This window comes from Podospora anserina, chromosome 1 (assembly GCF_000226545.1).
Source record: "Podospora anserina S mat+ genomic DNA chromosome 1, supercontig 4".
NCBI lineage: Eukaryota > Fungi > Ascomycota > Sordariomycetes > Sordariales > Podosporaceae > Podospora > Podospora anserina.
The window spans coordinates 334,873-347,486 of NW_001914853.1; the positions used below are offsets into that span (position 1 = coordinate 334,873).

Sequence of the window (12,614 nt, forward strand, 5' to 3'; positions counted from 1 at the left end):
GCTCCACCAAAATGATGACTTCTCGGTCCTGCCTGCCTTGGAGTTGATATATTGAGGCTCATGCCCGGTAGGAGCCATGAGGCGGAAGGACCCAGTCCGGCTACTAAGTGGGCCCTCCCTGGGACAGCGTATTCGACGTGGACGTCATGTTCTACTAAAGCATCAAGTTCATTTTATCACTGTGGTGGACAAAGAGTATGAAGAAGAGATAAAGATGAAAAGGTACGTATTTAACTATCTCTCAAGCATGAAGAGGCTGAAGACAGTGAAATACAACTAGCGTCCTCGCTCCCCTCCCTCTTTTCTCAACAAGCTATCCTTACAAGCACTGCGAGTACCATTGGTTAGAGGCCCTGCAAGTACCCTGCGAGCAGCATGTCGGCCCGTTGAAACTCTGACCTCCGCATTGCCCATATAACGCAGCGCAGTTTCCGCCTGTCGGCTGAGGGGAGCTCGCCGTGCTGGTAACCAAAGTTGTCGCAGGTGTCGATGTCGGCGTTGGCACGGCGTTGGTGGGGGTTGGGTTGCCAGATCCGCCTTGGACGTCGTTGATGAACTGGATCAGCTTGGGACCGACTTGTCTCGCGATGAACTGATCACCCTGGCTGTTGGGGTGGACACCATCACCCTCGAGCATGTTGTTGGTGAACCCGGCAGCCCGTGAGCAATCTGCGACGACGATGGGGGATTGAGATGTGGTGTGTTGCTGTGCCCAGCCAGGGATGGCATTGTTGACGGCCTCGATCGTTGCGTCACTCCAGCTTGTTGGGATGAGCTTGTCGATCTGCAACGATATAATGTAAGTACAACCGGCTCTTGACCCTGGGGAAGCATATGTCACGACTTACAATAACCTTCACCTTCGGATTCGCAGCCCGCATAGCATTGAGCATAGTCGTGTACGAATCCAAGATGCTCTGCACGTTCCGCTTGCCGATGTTGACGTCGTTGGTGCCGAGCATGAACTGGACAATATCAGGCTTGGTGCTCTGGACCCAGCCGGCGATGTTGTTCCTCGCAATATCGTACGCTTGCCAGCCTGAGTGGCCTTCGTGGTTGGGGTCAAAGCCTGCCGGCCTTGAGCACTTTCCCTGGAGATTGCTCATGCTCCCGACAAAGTCGACGTTGTTTGCCAGCCCGGCGGAGGTGAGTTGAGTCCATACTAGAGGTCTCCAGCAGCTGATCTCAGTGATGGAGTCACCGAGTAGCACTTTTTGGAAGTGTCAGTTTACTGCTCCTAACAACCAGACAGTGTATAAGGTTGGTAGGTTCCACTTACTAACTTTGACCTTTTGACCGGCCGCAGTGGCGGCAAGGCCAGCAACAATGGTGGAAGCGAAGAACCTCATGGTCACAGAGTACAAATTTCACCTTGGACACGTCTTGTATCTAGTCCAGCAACGTAGCCAGCCGTCATGCCAGCCCATCCTCCAGGGGGGCGATTTGTTTATAAAGTATTTTTGTCATTGCTGAAATCTTCCGTAGCTCGCTAGCAACGGACATCTGTCGTTCCCAAGTTGTCGAATCAGGCATGGTTAGTCGACAATGTAGGTAGCAACCGGCTAATAGCTGCACTCGCTCTCGTAGAATCTAAGTACTCGCATTGGAGCGCTTCTGTACTTTTCAACATGCGCGCCAGTAGGATAAATAGGATCGTACAAAACACACACGACTAACAGGGTCCCACACATAAAACCAGCAAGCGCTCATTCTCACAAGCACATGAAATCAACCTCTTCTCTTCACCCGACCTGTCAGCGGCGTTCTTGACAACTGAAACATCTTACATGACCAGGTAGATCAAGAATATACGGCACTTCCGTGTGCATCAACTTTCCACGACATCCTTTAGGCTACTTGCTTATGCCGTGGCTCTTCCCTGATCATCAGGAGTTCAATCAATAACCCCCCTCATCACGGATTCCAGTTCTCCACCCTGCACCCTGCTCAAATCGATAAACCCCCCTCGTGAATTCCACTCCTCTTTTCTGCCCAAAAGAAGGTCATGTTCAGGCATGTTTGTTGTTGACACTTTCAACATCCCCTGAAGTTACTCCGTAAACATCCCGGAAGATAACATTGTACTTAAATTCTTGACTGTGGAATCGCAACCGGTTGACCAACCAGACAAGCCACAACCACCACAACACACCCCTTTAAGCCTCTTATAACCATCCAAAAAAAGATGGAGGAAAACGTTTGGAGATAGAATCAGAGTATTTATTATGTATGATTGTCAAAAAAGACTAAAAAACATACAACACCAGGTATTCCCCAGTGGTCACCCACCTGAGTACTGGTCTGGCGATCATGTAGCATGACCGCGAGGATGGGCGACTCCAAAAAGGGTATATTGTTTACTTCAAAATGTGGAAGAAAGCGTGCCGCTAAACGGTTCGTGGACGGACAGGCTTGGCCCGTCTCAACCGTTACAGATTAGAGAATGCAAACACGCCCACACCGCGGTGTTAAACTGGGTGGAATGTGTTCCAGATGTGCAGATCGCGCCAACAGCTCTCGGCCGGTTTATGATTGGATGCAGCTGGCATCAGTCATATCTTTGGCGTCAGTCCCCACCTCCGGCGTAATCACTCCAGTAAGTTTGCTGATTCCGAAGAGATGGTGTTGGTAATAAACTGTTGATTGTAGTAACTATGGAAAAGAGCACTGAGAAATGCTGCAAGTTCCAAACAAACCAGCCCAGGTTGGCCCAGGTTTCCTGTGGAGCCAGTTGTGGCTACCCACACAACAGATGGAAATTTGGATATCTGGTCCGCCTTGAGCAGCGAGCTTTTCACAGTGGATCGCTTCTCCAGATTGATTCTCTGCGCTCCTGTCATCTTTGGATCTCTCTGGATTACTTTTTACCGGGGAAACAGCTGAACGTGCGTCTTCAGCTTAGTTGCATGTCCTGATATGCGCAACTCGATAGACATGCCAGGGGGTTAACGCCATCTCGTCGATTTCTTAATAATATTCTTTTGAAACTCAAAGATATTGGTCTATAACCAAGGCTTGAGGTGTTTGTTCCACTTCTCGGTGCAATAGGCGGGTGGGATAACCTTGTCTTCGTAGCCGACGTAAAGCCCAGATGCCCCCCGGAATGGCCAAACCATATCTGGTCCTGGCAGTTGCACTCTGATGCGGTATTCTAATAACGTGGAAGAGGCGCAAGAATTAGTTATTGAGTTCGACCGCAGCGTGTTATTCCTTCTTGAACTAGGTAAAAGGTTAGAAAGGTTAGGCGGGTAAACCGTGACCTTCGAATTGATAGACTGTCTAAGATAGTTTTATTCGTTATTTCAAATACTGTAACCCTTAGCGTAGAAGGGCTGGCGAGCATACGTGAAGTTAAGGGTAGTGGATATAATGGTTCTTGTTAGGATTCCTTATAGTTAAGTGGCTGGGGGTCTTATAGTCCTGGCCAAGTTATATTTGAATCGTAGCTAGGCTACTCGTTAAGAAAATAAAACAGTGATAACGCCCTTGTTCAGTCAAAGGAGTACGGAGCTTTGTCGGTTTTGCGAACCACTACCAAGCATTTATACGCAAGTTCTCGGAGAGAGCTCTTCCACTGACGGCTTTGACTAAAAAAGGGGTTTCTTTCAGTTGAATTCCTCAGTGCGAAAAAGCGTTCAAGACACTTAAGACACTTCTGATCAGCGCGCCAGTACTCGTCCAGTGGGACCCAGAAAGGAGGATGGCGGTGGACACAGATTCATCGGGCTATGCCGTGGGTGGGCTTCTGTTATGGCAGCTCACACTAGGCAGTTTTACTCGACAGCTGAGCAGACTCAGTGAAGGGACAAGATAGAGGGTTCATAAAAAAACACAGTTCCCTTCACATGCAAAATTCCTTTCGCATGCCTATTTGTGAACACCTCGCTCAAGCATACAAATCAGTCATTTTGTTTCTTGTCAACACTTTGCATACTTATCTTAATCTCATCCCTCTTTTAAAATTATCCCACTCCGGCTCCCTATTCGTAGCATCCATCACCAAAAGCTCCTCATCACCCATTTGCAGAACCATAATAAAGCACCCCGCAACAGTCAGTCGACCCTACGCGCCAGAGAGAATTATGCTAGCCGCTGCCGAGTCTCCACGGGATGCCCCTGCCCCTACTATCACCCGAGGCATCGACATCGAACAGGCCCTCACAAACTTGTGTAAATGGGCTGGGGGTGTGAAATCATTCCATGACTTCGAGCCAGAATATTCACCTATATTCGGATGAAACCACAGAAAAAGAGCTTATTAACGCACGAGCTGGCTCTTTGGGAGAAGCATGCCAAGGGTAAAGGAGGAGAAGAGGACGAAGGGTTGGTTATGTAGGTGGCCTTGTTACTGTTCTTGAGGTGCCAAGTCTTTCTTTGCATGATTGGAAGGCTCAATGTGGTTGGTTCTATCCAGTGCCATCCCTGGCAGACCCAGACAACAGGCGCTTTTGGGGCATCATGAGAGGCACACCGGAGATTTTCTGGAAGTCTCTCAGGGAGATTGCGGTTATGCTGCACTCTGGTAACTAGGATGCTTGGTAAGTTTAAGGGTTTAAAGTCTGTGATATGAAGGCTAGGAAGTTTGGATTCTCGCCCTCATGCTGGAACGTCGAGTTACAGAGGAAGAAACAAGGGAAATCTTTCAACAACATCGGCCAGACCCAGGTATGTTCAATAATCCGTAATCGTTGAGTGGCTGCTAACAACGGCGAATTAACCGGGGAACACAACAGGGGATTTTACATCAGCGAGGATGTCACCCATTGATGGGACAGCCGACCGCTTCCTGGACTGTATGCGCTCTACGACCGCAAGCAAACAGCAGGTGATGAGGGCAGGCGCCCCAAAAAGGACGGATGGTGTTGTGGTGAAAGGATGTGCTACCGACCTGCGTTGGTGTTCTTTCTGGTCGAGGGAATGTTTTGCCGTTTTCAGACTTATCCTGGTCTGGACGGTCACGTGATAAGGCACACGGTTACAAGCAGAGCAACCGGATGGGTAAAAGGCAACCAATGGGGAAGGGATCATGAGTTCTGTCAATCATCCAGCAATCTGGAGATAGGATCATTGTGGCTTGGAAATGATCCAGAAAAACTATAGTCTATATTTACGGAGGAACTAGCTAGCTTGTAGATAGTTCTGCAGTATGCAATTCACATTGTGAGTTCTCAAGGACCAAGCACTTACGAGAGACAATTGGTGATCTTTGTTGTGTACCTTTTGGCTACACCGAACCGTTATTCAGAAGCAGCCTTCAACCCAGTATCCCTTTCAGAGGTTCCGATCAGGGGTTCGTCACAACTGTAACGGGCTGAGCCCTGAACCCTCGGCCCTGATGAAGCTATTCCTAGAACACACACACACAGACCACTACTCCAGAACCCTCTATCACCACGCACTGGCCAACGCGCTCAGCCATATCAGAGGCTCATGTTGTCAAAACTTCTCTTTCTCTTTTTCTTTTCTTGTCCAAGTTCAGTGTACTCGTAGAGTGGCCTAGCTAGTTGCAATATACTACCTTGATACCATTACAACAACCTTGGGGTTCCCGGTTTATCGTATCTCGGGGGGCTACTAGATCCAGGTCCCAGTGTGTTTCCAGTTGTAGAAGAGCTTCCGAATCGGGTTTGTATCGGTCGTATAAATCCCACAGTGGGTGGTGGTGTAAGCTGAAGTCCCCTGCAAGGACTACCGGGTAGGTTGGTCTGGGTTGTTCGAGCAGACTCCTCGGGAGGGTCTTGTTGGTAGGAGGATTGTATATCGACCGGATTTCCAGACCCCTTTCTTCACGCCTTCTTCACTTCTACCTTCGCTCCTCCCTTTCCTCCTCCTTTCACCTCTTCCTTCACCTCTTCCTTCACCTCTTCTTTCACCTCTTCTTTCACCTCTTCTTTCACCTCTTTCTCCACCCCTCCTTCAATACTTAGAAACCATACCTTGCACCAGTCTCCCGAAACCTTGTAGTCCCATTGACTGGCATCCAGTCTCTTGGTAATGAATATAGCTGCCCTGCCCTCTGGTTGATATAACAGCACCAACAATATCGGAATCTGGAAATGGACAATTTCCATTTCCGTTCTTGGACCTGAGCACTCGCCGCTTTAACCTGAGCAGAAGTGGAGATCTCCTGAGAGTGGATGAGCAAAGCCCTGAGCAGGGCGAGCAATGGCTGAATCCACCTGAGACCAGGCTACACTAGAGGTAGACCATGCCAGAGCTGTTTCTGGAGCGTACACCTATTCCACGGTAATTGTTGTTAGCGCTGCAGGGGGCCTTTTGGTGGAAGTTGCTAGAAAATGGAGGGTGGCTAGGGAAAACATGCTAGCGCCCTATACAAAACACGGCTAATCATGTTTTGTCACGACCATGACCAACAGAAAGCATGACCCCCAACAAAAAGCACGTGACCGGTGGGAGACAGCCAATCAGGGGTGGACCGACAGACCGAGGGGAACGACCTGTATTCATGGTATCTTGTGTTTACATTGAGTCAATCTTGCTGTGCACTGTTTAGCAGCACCGAACCATTACTCAGAAGAAGCCTTCAATTGTGTATCCCTTTCAGAGGTTCTGATCAGGGGTTCGTCACAATAGGCCTATAATACTGGCCAGGCCAATATCTTACGATGACCCGCACTTTGGTTGGAGGGGTGCCGTTTCGAGATGGAATTTGTATAGGCGTGAGTCGATTTTTCGCCGAACGCACCAAAATCGGGGTCAGTCAGATCGGACTCTGGCTCATCTGTTCGCTCTGGTGTGCGAGACGCTGCGCATCGGTCGGTAGGTATATGATAGAGGTCGAGTACGAACCCTATTACAGAGTCTATTCAGGTGGATTACAATTGGCTAGCAATACAATATACGAGGTTACCCACTATACTATCTGTCTACAGTACCTATAAGGTACTTCAGTCCAGTACCACAGCTGTGAGCTTTGGGTATCGTGCATGAGCCTTCCGTTGCACTAATTACTGTGTGTGTTTACTGTTTACAGGGCCTTAGGCCTGTAAATGGCCATACCTATTTCAATAATAAAGACCTTCGAAAACGGCCTCTTTTGTCTTGAAGTCCATCATCAGCTAGATCAACAGTCATCAAGACAAGAGATCAACCCAGCTAGTCGACACCACGGCTCCCAAGTCTCTCGCCATCACGGCGGTGTACCTTTTCCTCTCTCTTGCTTCCGCAACCCCCGTCACCCTCGAAGCAAGAGATCTCCTGAACCCCATTGGACTAACTGCCACGGCCGAGCAGGAGAAATGGTGCCCGGCTCTCGGCTATGACACCTACAGCTGCTACAACACCGTGGCCATCTCCCCGACCGGCCAGCTCAACAGCGGCCAGGACCCTGGCAAGAGCCAGAACGACATCCTCAGCTTCTGCCACAAAAAGTACTGCCTCACCAAGCACAACATCTACGTCCAGTCCAAGTGCAACAACGGCTGGTGCGCCCATATGTACGACTACTACTTCGAGTTCGACTTCGGCATCGGCGGCCGGGAGCACATCGCCGTCTGGATTCAGAACGGACAGCTCAAGTTCGTCTCGGCTTCCGAGCACGGCAAGTGGAACATCCGCTTCCCTGGGAAGAACTCCAAGATCCGTTTTGAGGGAAGCACTCACGCCAAGATTGTCTACCACAAAGATGGTGCTGGTACCCATGCCTTCCGCTATGCGAACAACGGTGATGAGCCTCCTGAGAACCACTGGCAGAGCTGGCGTTGGCGCATTGGTGCCGGTCTGCTGAAGTTGGACTCGATCGCCGGCAACCTGCGCACTACGCTGTCTCAAAAGGATTGGGGTAAGGCTGAGGTGGCTGTTAGGGACAAGGGCGGCAAGGCCTGGAACTTTGGCTGGTACTTGGACCGCTCCAGATACCACTGCGTTACCGAGCTCGAGTGCCCCGGTAACCTGGCTACGGCGTTTGATTCTTGGGCTTGGGTGGAAGGACAGTGGGTGTGATGGAACTACATAGACCAGGTGTTGGAATACAGGGGTTGGAAAGGCGGGATACATGTAGGAACTAGACGTACACAGTTGTCTTTATCAGCTGGGCCTTTTCTCAGGTAGCCTTCAAATTTGATTGCTTGTGTACTCTAGCCAGGTAACCAATTGGACTGACTTCAACGCATCTATCCCCTCATCCTCGTGTATTGGTTTCAAAGCGAGGGTAGAGGAAGATTGCCCGCTAACAGGAAGCTGAATGCACATAATTCTCTAGAGATAGGTAGATAGTTTCCAGTTGACGTAAACACCTATTCTCCAATGGAGCCCCAGGCCCTCCTTGCAACTTCCATACTGTGTAATATGCCCCAGGCACCTCAAATAGAATTGCTGCCCCTCAAAGCCGCTGGTGGCCCCTGCTTGCAGCTGCACGCCTAGCCAACTGCATCATGCGGATTGTTGTTGCACGCATTCCCTTGGTCTGTGAACTGACTCCAGGCAAGGAAATTTGGGGCTGGTTGCGATGTCCGCGCCACTCTTATCTCGGATTTCCCAAATGGCATGCCTAGATTTGGGAGGTACGGAGATTGACTTTGGGTGGGTGGGATGATGACAGTGGATGAGACTCGGCTGTAGGTATAAAGCTAGCAAGTTCCATCCCATGGAGAGTCCAGAGCTTAGGTGGGTATGAGTTCAGACTACAGCCAAGAACCAACCTAAAATGAAGACAGCCATTCTTCTCGCCGTCCTGTTTGTCGGGGCCAGCTCCCTTCCTGTCGCTCCATCTCTCGAGGCCAAGGTATATCTGTCCCTTTCTGTGAGTCACACAGCAGTGTTGATCTGTGCATAGGAGATACAAAACCGCCATGTTCACCCTGCCGGGGCTTGGGAGTTTCCCACAGTTGATGCCACGAGCACCCGTGCGCAGTGGGTGTCTTCATACGGAAACAAACCCCCAAAGAAGGCCCAGGAGAATGAGCCGACTGTGGATGGTACGAGCACTCGTGGACAGTGGGTGTCCTCCCACGGCAACAATCCCCCCAAAAAATTTCAAGAGGGCCCCACCGTGGATGCAACAAGCACTCGGGCACAGTGTGTGTCCTCCTATGGTAACAAACCCCCGAAGAAGGGAGCGTCGTTTTCAGACCATTGGGTAAGTTGCTCGTTGCCTTAGAAGCTACCTCCATACCTATAGTCAGTGTGGTTCCAGGATACACGCTAACACCTTCCTCACCAGCTTCCTGTCGGTCCCGGTTACTTGGACCTTGATGCACTCGAGTCTGGCTACCATGCCCACTTGATGATCATGCACGACTCGACTTCTTGGCTTCAGTCCGGGATGACGGCCATCAAGCGTTTCATGCGCAGGTTCGCTTAAGGCTATGGGACTGCCAGCCAGTGTTTGTTGGAGGAAGCCACTCGACGGGGTGCTGTACTGCCGGTGCACCGCCTGCTATTCATTGAGGCAATCTGAGTCATAAATGTAGAAGATTGAAGTGGGATGGTTCTTTCTTTTCCTTCCTTGACCTTTTCGTCTTAACGGTTGATTTGGCCTCGAAGGCCACTGGATGGTTTACAAGGACCAAGCACAAGGCATCTGGGCCTGAAAAAACACTCACTTTGCTCCAATGATAATATACCTGCCTCATTTAGGTAGCTACTTAGGTACCTACTATCTCACACAACGAGTAACACACCAATACACTGATCTCTCAGCAACTTTTAATGCGGCTGGGCCATTTGACCCCCAAAATTTGGAGTCCAAGCCTACCGCCTTTCAGCCATTCAAAAAACAAACCAAGTAGGTGGCGGTTGAGGAATCGAGATTTTGTTGGTTACCTATCATTTGATGGCAAATACAGACACATGCAGTGCTGATAAACAACTTGGACCCCGCATCAACCAACACTTGGCGAATTTGCTGCAGGTGAATATTCACAATCCCCAAAACACAGCTAAATATTCACTGTGAACCTCTCAAAATGCCCTCTCACAATCACGCCAACTACCAAGCTCGGCTTGATTTCGTGCGCAATCTCTTGAATGACCGTTTTTCTCGGGGTAAGATACTTGACGAACCGCAGCGGATTTGATGATTAGTCCCGCCAGCTAACTCGACCTAACAAAACAAACTTGACATCTCCCCGGTTCAGTATGACCCCGAGTGCATTTTTGAGTACAACAACTTTGTTTACCACGTCTCACTCGCGTCGCCGCTCATCGCGGACCACTCAGACAACAACTGGAATGGCACCTTTCAGCCAGGTACTGTGGCCATTTCCAAGGGCACAAAAGACCTCGTGGTGCGACTTGGTAATCGTGATATTGAGGGTGTTCACCAAGCGACCCGTATTGAGAACGGAGTAGCAATAACCAACCTGGTCTTGGCGGCTCTCAGCCATGCCTTCCAGCCATCCATTGTTCCTCGGATTTATGGGTGGGGAAGCGCTGCAGCTGAAGCTGCTCAGGGCTGGATACTGCAGGAGTTCATGCCGGGGATTGGCGTGGACCAGCCGTTTAGTCAGCAGGATCTTGAGCAGAAGAAGGCACTGTTGGCTCAGATGGCAAAAATCGTCAAAGCCCTGCAGGCCTATAGCCTGCCGTCTACGATCACTGGCTACGGAGGTCTGACGTTCAACGAAGGTGGTGAGATCGTCAGTGCAGCTATGCCCACGGTTGGCGCTGGGCCTTGGCCGTCTTACCAAGCGTCATTTCAATACCGCCTGGACCTGGCCCTCAAAAAGGCTGATTCAAATCCATACATCAAGGGATGGCGAGCCAATGGGCTTCGGGAGCGCATTGATGCTTTCGTCCAGCGGGGCGTTCCGGCTCAGTTCGAGTCGTTGAGCGATAAGGATGACAAGGTGGTGGTGCACTGTGATTTTAGTAAGATTCCAAATCCCAGCACTACAGCTGTGTCAGGCTGCGTTTTGTCTCTGCCGATAGCTGACCCTCCCGATCCAGGCCCAACCAACATCTTATTTGACGAAGCCTCGGGGCGTATAACCGCCCTCATTGATTATGACTTTTCCTGGATCTCTCACCCCTCTTACGAGTTTCTGCGCTCATTCGATGGTCTCGGGGGCCAATTTTGAGGCTGGTCCAGCGACGAAGAGAGCCAGGAAGCAGCGTTGAGAGATGCCAAACTCCACGGGTTTCCTGTCTCCCTACCATCCACCACCGAGTCAGACTCGGGAGTTGATTGGGTTGTTGCGAAGGCCTGGGAGGAGGCATTGGAGGCTGAAGGAGTCAAACGACCAAGGACTATGGAAGGTGTCGATAGGGTGGCTGACGTTGACGCAATCCTATGTGCTATTTTGCCATGGCGCGTGACCAACGCCGACATCTTGGCTCGCCAGACTGAGGAGGTTATCATTGAATGCAGAAACAATAATGAGAAGCATCTGGACGAGTTGTTGACCCGCCTGGGATTCTGATCTCTGGTACAGTAAGGCAGATAGTCGGTTGGACGTGGTTTAAATGGTCCATGGGATCGGACTTCGATGCAGTGGACGCAGAAGGAGGAAAATTGATATTTTATGTGCTCCGCGTTCTGGAAAGGTTTTTTTTATGGATTAATTCCAATAATGTATCTTTGGGCTTACTAAAATGAACAGAGATAGACACATGCTACAAAATATACATAGGTAGGCAAGTACAGTGAGGTTGTATCCTCATTTTCCCTTGTGATTTCGGTATGAAGTTGTGATGGATAGGCACTTTAGCAACCACCGGCTAAATTGTCAACCTTGGAACACACAATTGTGGGTCGAGCACATCTCACTTATGTCATGTTGATGTTCTGTTGATGTTATGTTGCTGGAGCGACGAGTATCTTGACTGGAATTGCGGTGAATAAGTCTTTTGCTAGGGGACAGATGGTGATTGTGGATGGTGTTGTGAAGGTCCATGATTGTGACCGCGGAGCCACAAACCACTGCACTATGAAGCCACGTTGCATAAAAGCATCAAATCAATCAAACTGCCCAAGCTCGATCGATCCAGTCGTTATATACGTTCACGCACTGCATGTTGGCCATACCTGTCAGCCAGTGCCGTGATACTGATGACTAGAAGAGGCACTTGTACCCGACAATGGCTGCGCCAAGCATCATCAATTCATAGCCCCTGAAGTCAACACGCCCAGCACTGCTCCTGGTTGTCGTGGCAACGGCTGAAGTCCCGCTACTCGAGGTCGCCCTGTGTGAGGTGGGAGCGGTAGTGATGGAAGAGTTACCGTGAGCTGAGATTGGCATGGTGCCGAGGTCAGGCTCAGTCGCGGTTGCAGTCAAGGTGACAGAATCATCGTGAGCTGTAGCTAATCAGCATGGTGTTGAGGCCGGGCTCTGTGTATGTCGACAATATATCCTTCTCCCAGCATGCCCAGTGGTGCTCACCACTGTGATCTCCACACCGGTTTAATATCAAAAAATTTCGACCTTTCGTTTTATTTTCTTCACAATTCAACCAAAACTACCGCTTTTTTACTATTTCAAAATAGAATCTCTAATTCAAGCGGCCCTTCAATACCTAGAAGAAAACCCGGGAGCTCCAGTGGCACGCGTCGCCCGGGAACATGGCCTTGAACGCAGTCAGCTTCAATCTCGCCTCGAGGGCCATGGGCCTACCAAAGGGCGTGAGCCACCACACAAGCGTCTGAGTGACCCAGA

The 12,614-nt window shown here is 50.1% G+C and overlaps 4 protein-coding genes across 4 annotated transcripts, besides 1 other annotated feature; 2 read left to right on the forward strand and 2 right to left on the reverse strand.

Annotated features, from left to right (window-relative positions):
* Nucleotides 1-319: 319 nt before the first annotated feature.
* Nucleotides 320-1,349, reverse strand: PODANS_1_15210 (uncharacterized protein; the record flags this gene model as incomplete). The annotated part of the gene is made up of 3 exons (XM_001906922.1): nt 320-784; nt 849-1,210; nt 1,280-1,349. The coding sequence occupies 3 exons, from the start codon at nt 1,347-1,349 to the stop codon at nt 320-322; spliced, it is 897 nt and encodes a 298-aa protein (XP_001906957.1).
* Nucleotides 1,350-2,246: 897 nt separating this feature from the next.
* Nucleotides 2,247-2,397: a sequence feature (rRNA 5S pseudogene?).
* Nucleotides 2,398-5,500: 3,103 nt separating this feature from the next.
* On the reverse strand, nt 5,501-6,071 carry PODANS_1_15220 (uncharacterized protein; the record flags this gene model as incomplete). The annotated part of the gene is made up of 2 exons (XM_001906923.1): nt 5,501-5,794; nt 5,850-6,071. The coding sequence occupies 2 exons, from the start codon at nt 6,069-6,071 to the stop codon at nt 5,501-5,503; spliced, it is 516 nt and encodes a 171-aa protein (XP_001906958.1).
* Nucleotides 6,072-7,455: 1,384 nt separating this feature from the next.
* Nucleotides 7,456-7,962, forward strand: PODANS_1_15230 (uncharacterized protein; the record flags this gene model as incomplete). Its single annotated transcript, XM_001906924.1, has 1 exon — nt 7,456-7,962. One exon carries the CDS (start codon nt 7,456-7,458, stop codon nt 7,960-7,962), a length of 507 nt encoding a protein of 168 aa, XP_001906959.1.
* A 1,964-nt stretch (nt 7,963-9,926) lies between these two features.
* PODANS_1_15235 (uncharacterized protein) lies at nt 9,927-11,039 on the forward strand (the record flags this gene model as incomplete). Its single annotated transcript, XM_001906925.1, has 2 exons — nt 9,927-9,971; nt 10,098-11,039. The coding sequence occupies 2 exons, from the start codon at nt 9,927-9,929 to the stop codon at nt 11,037-11,039; spliced, it is 987 nt and encodes a 328-aa protein (XP_001906960.1).
* Nucleotides 11,040-12,614: the final 1,575 nt, after the last annotated feature.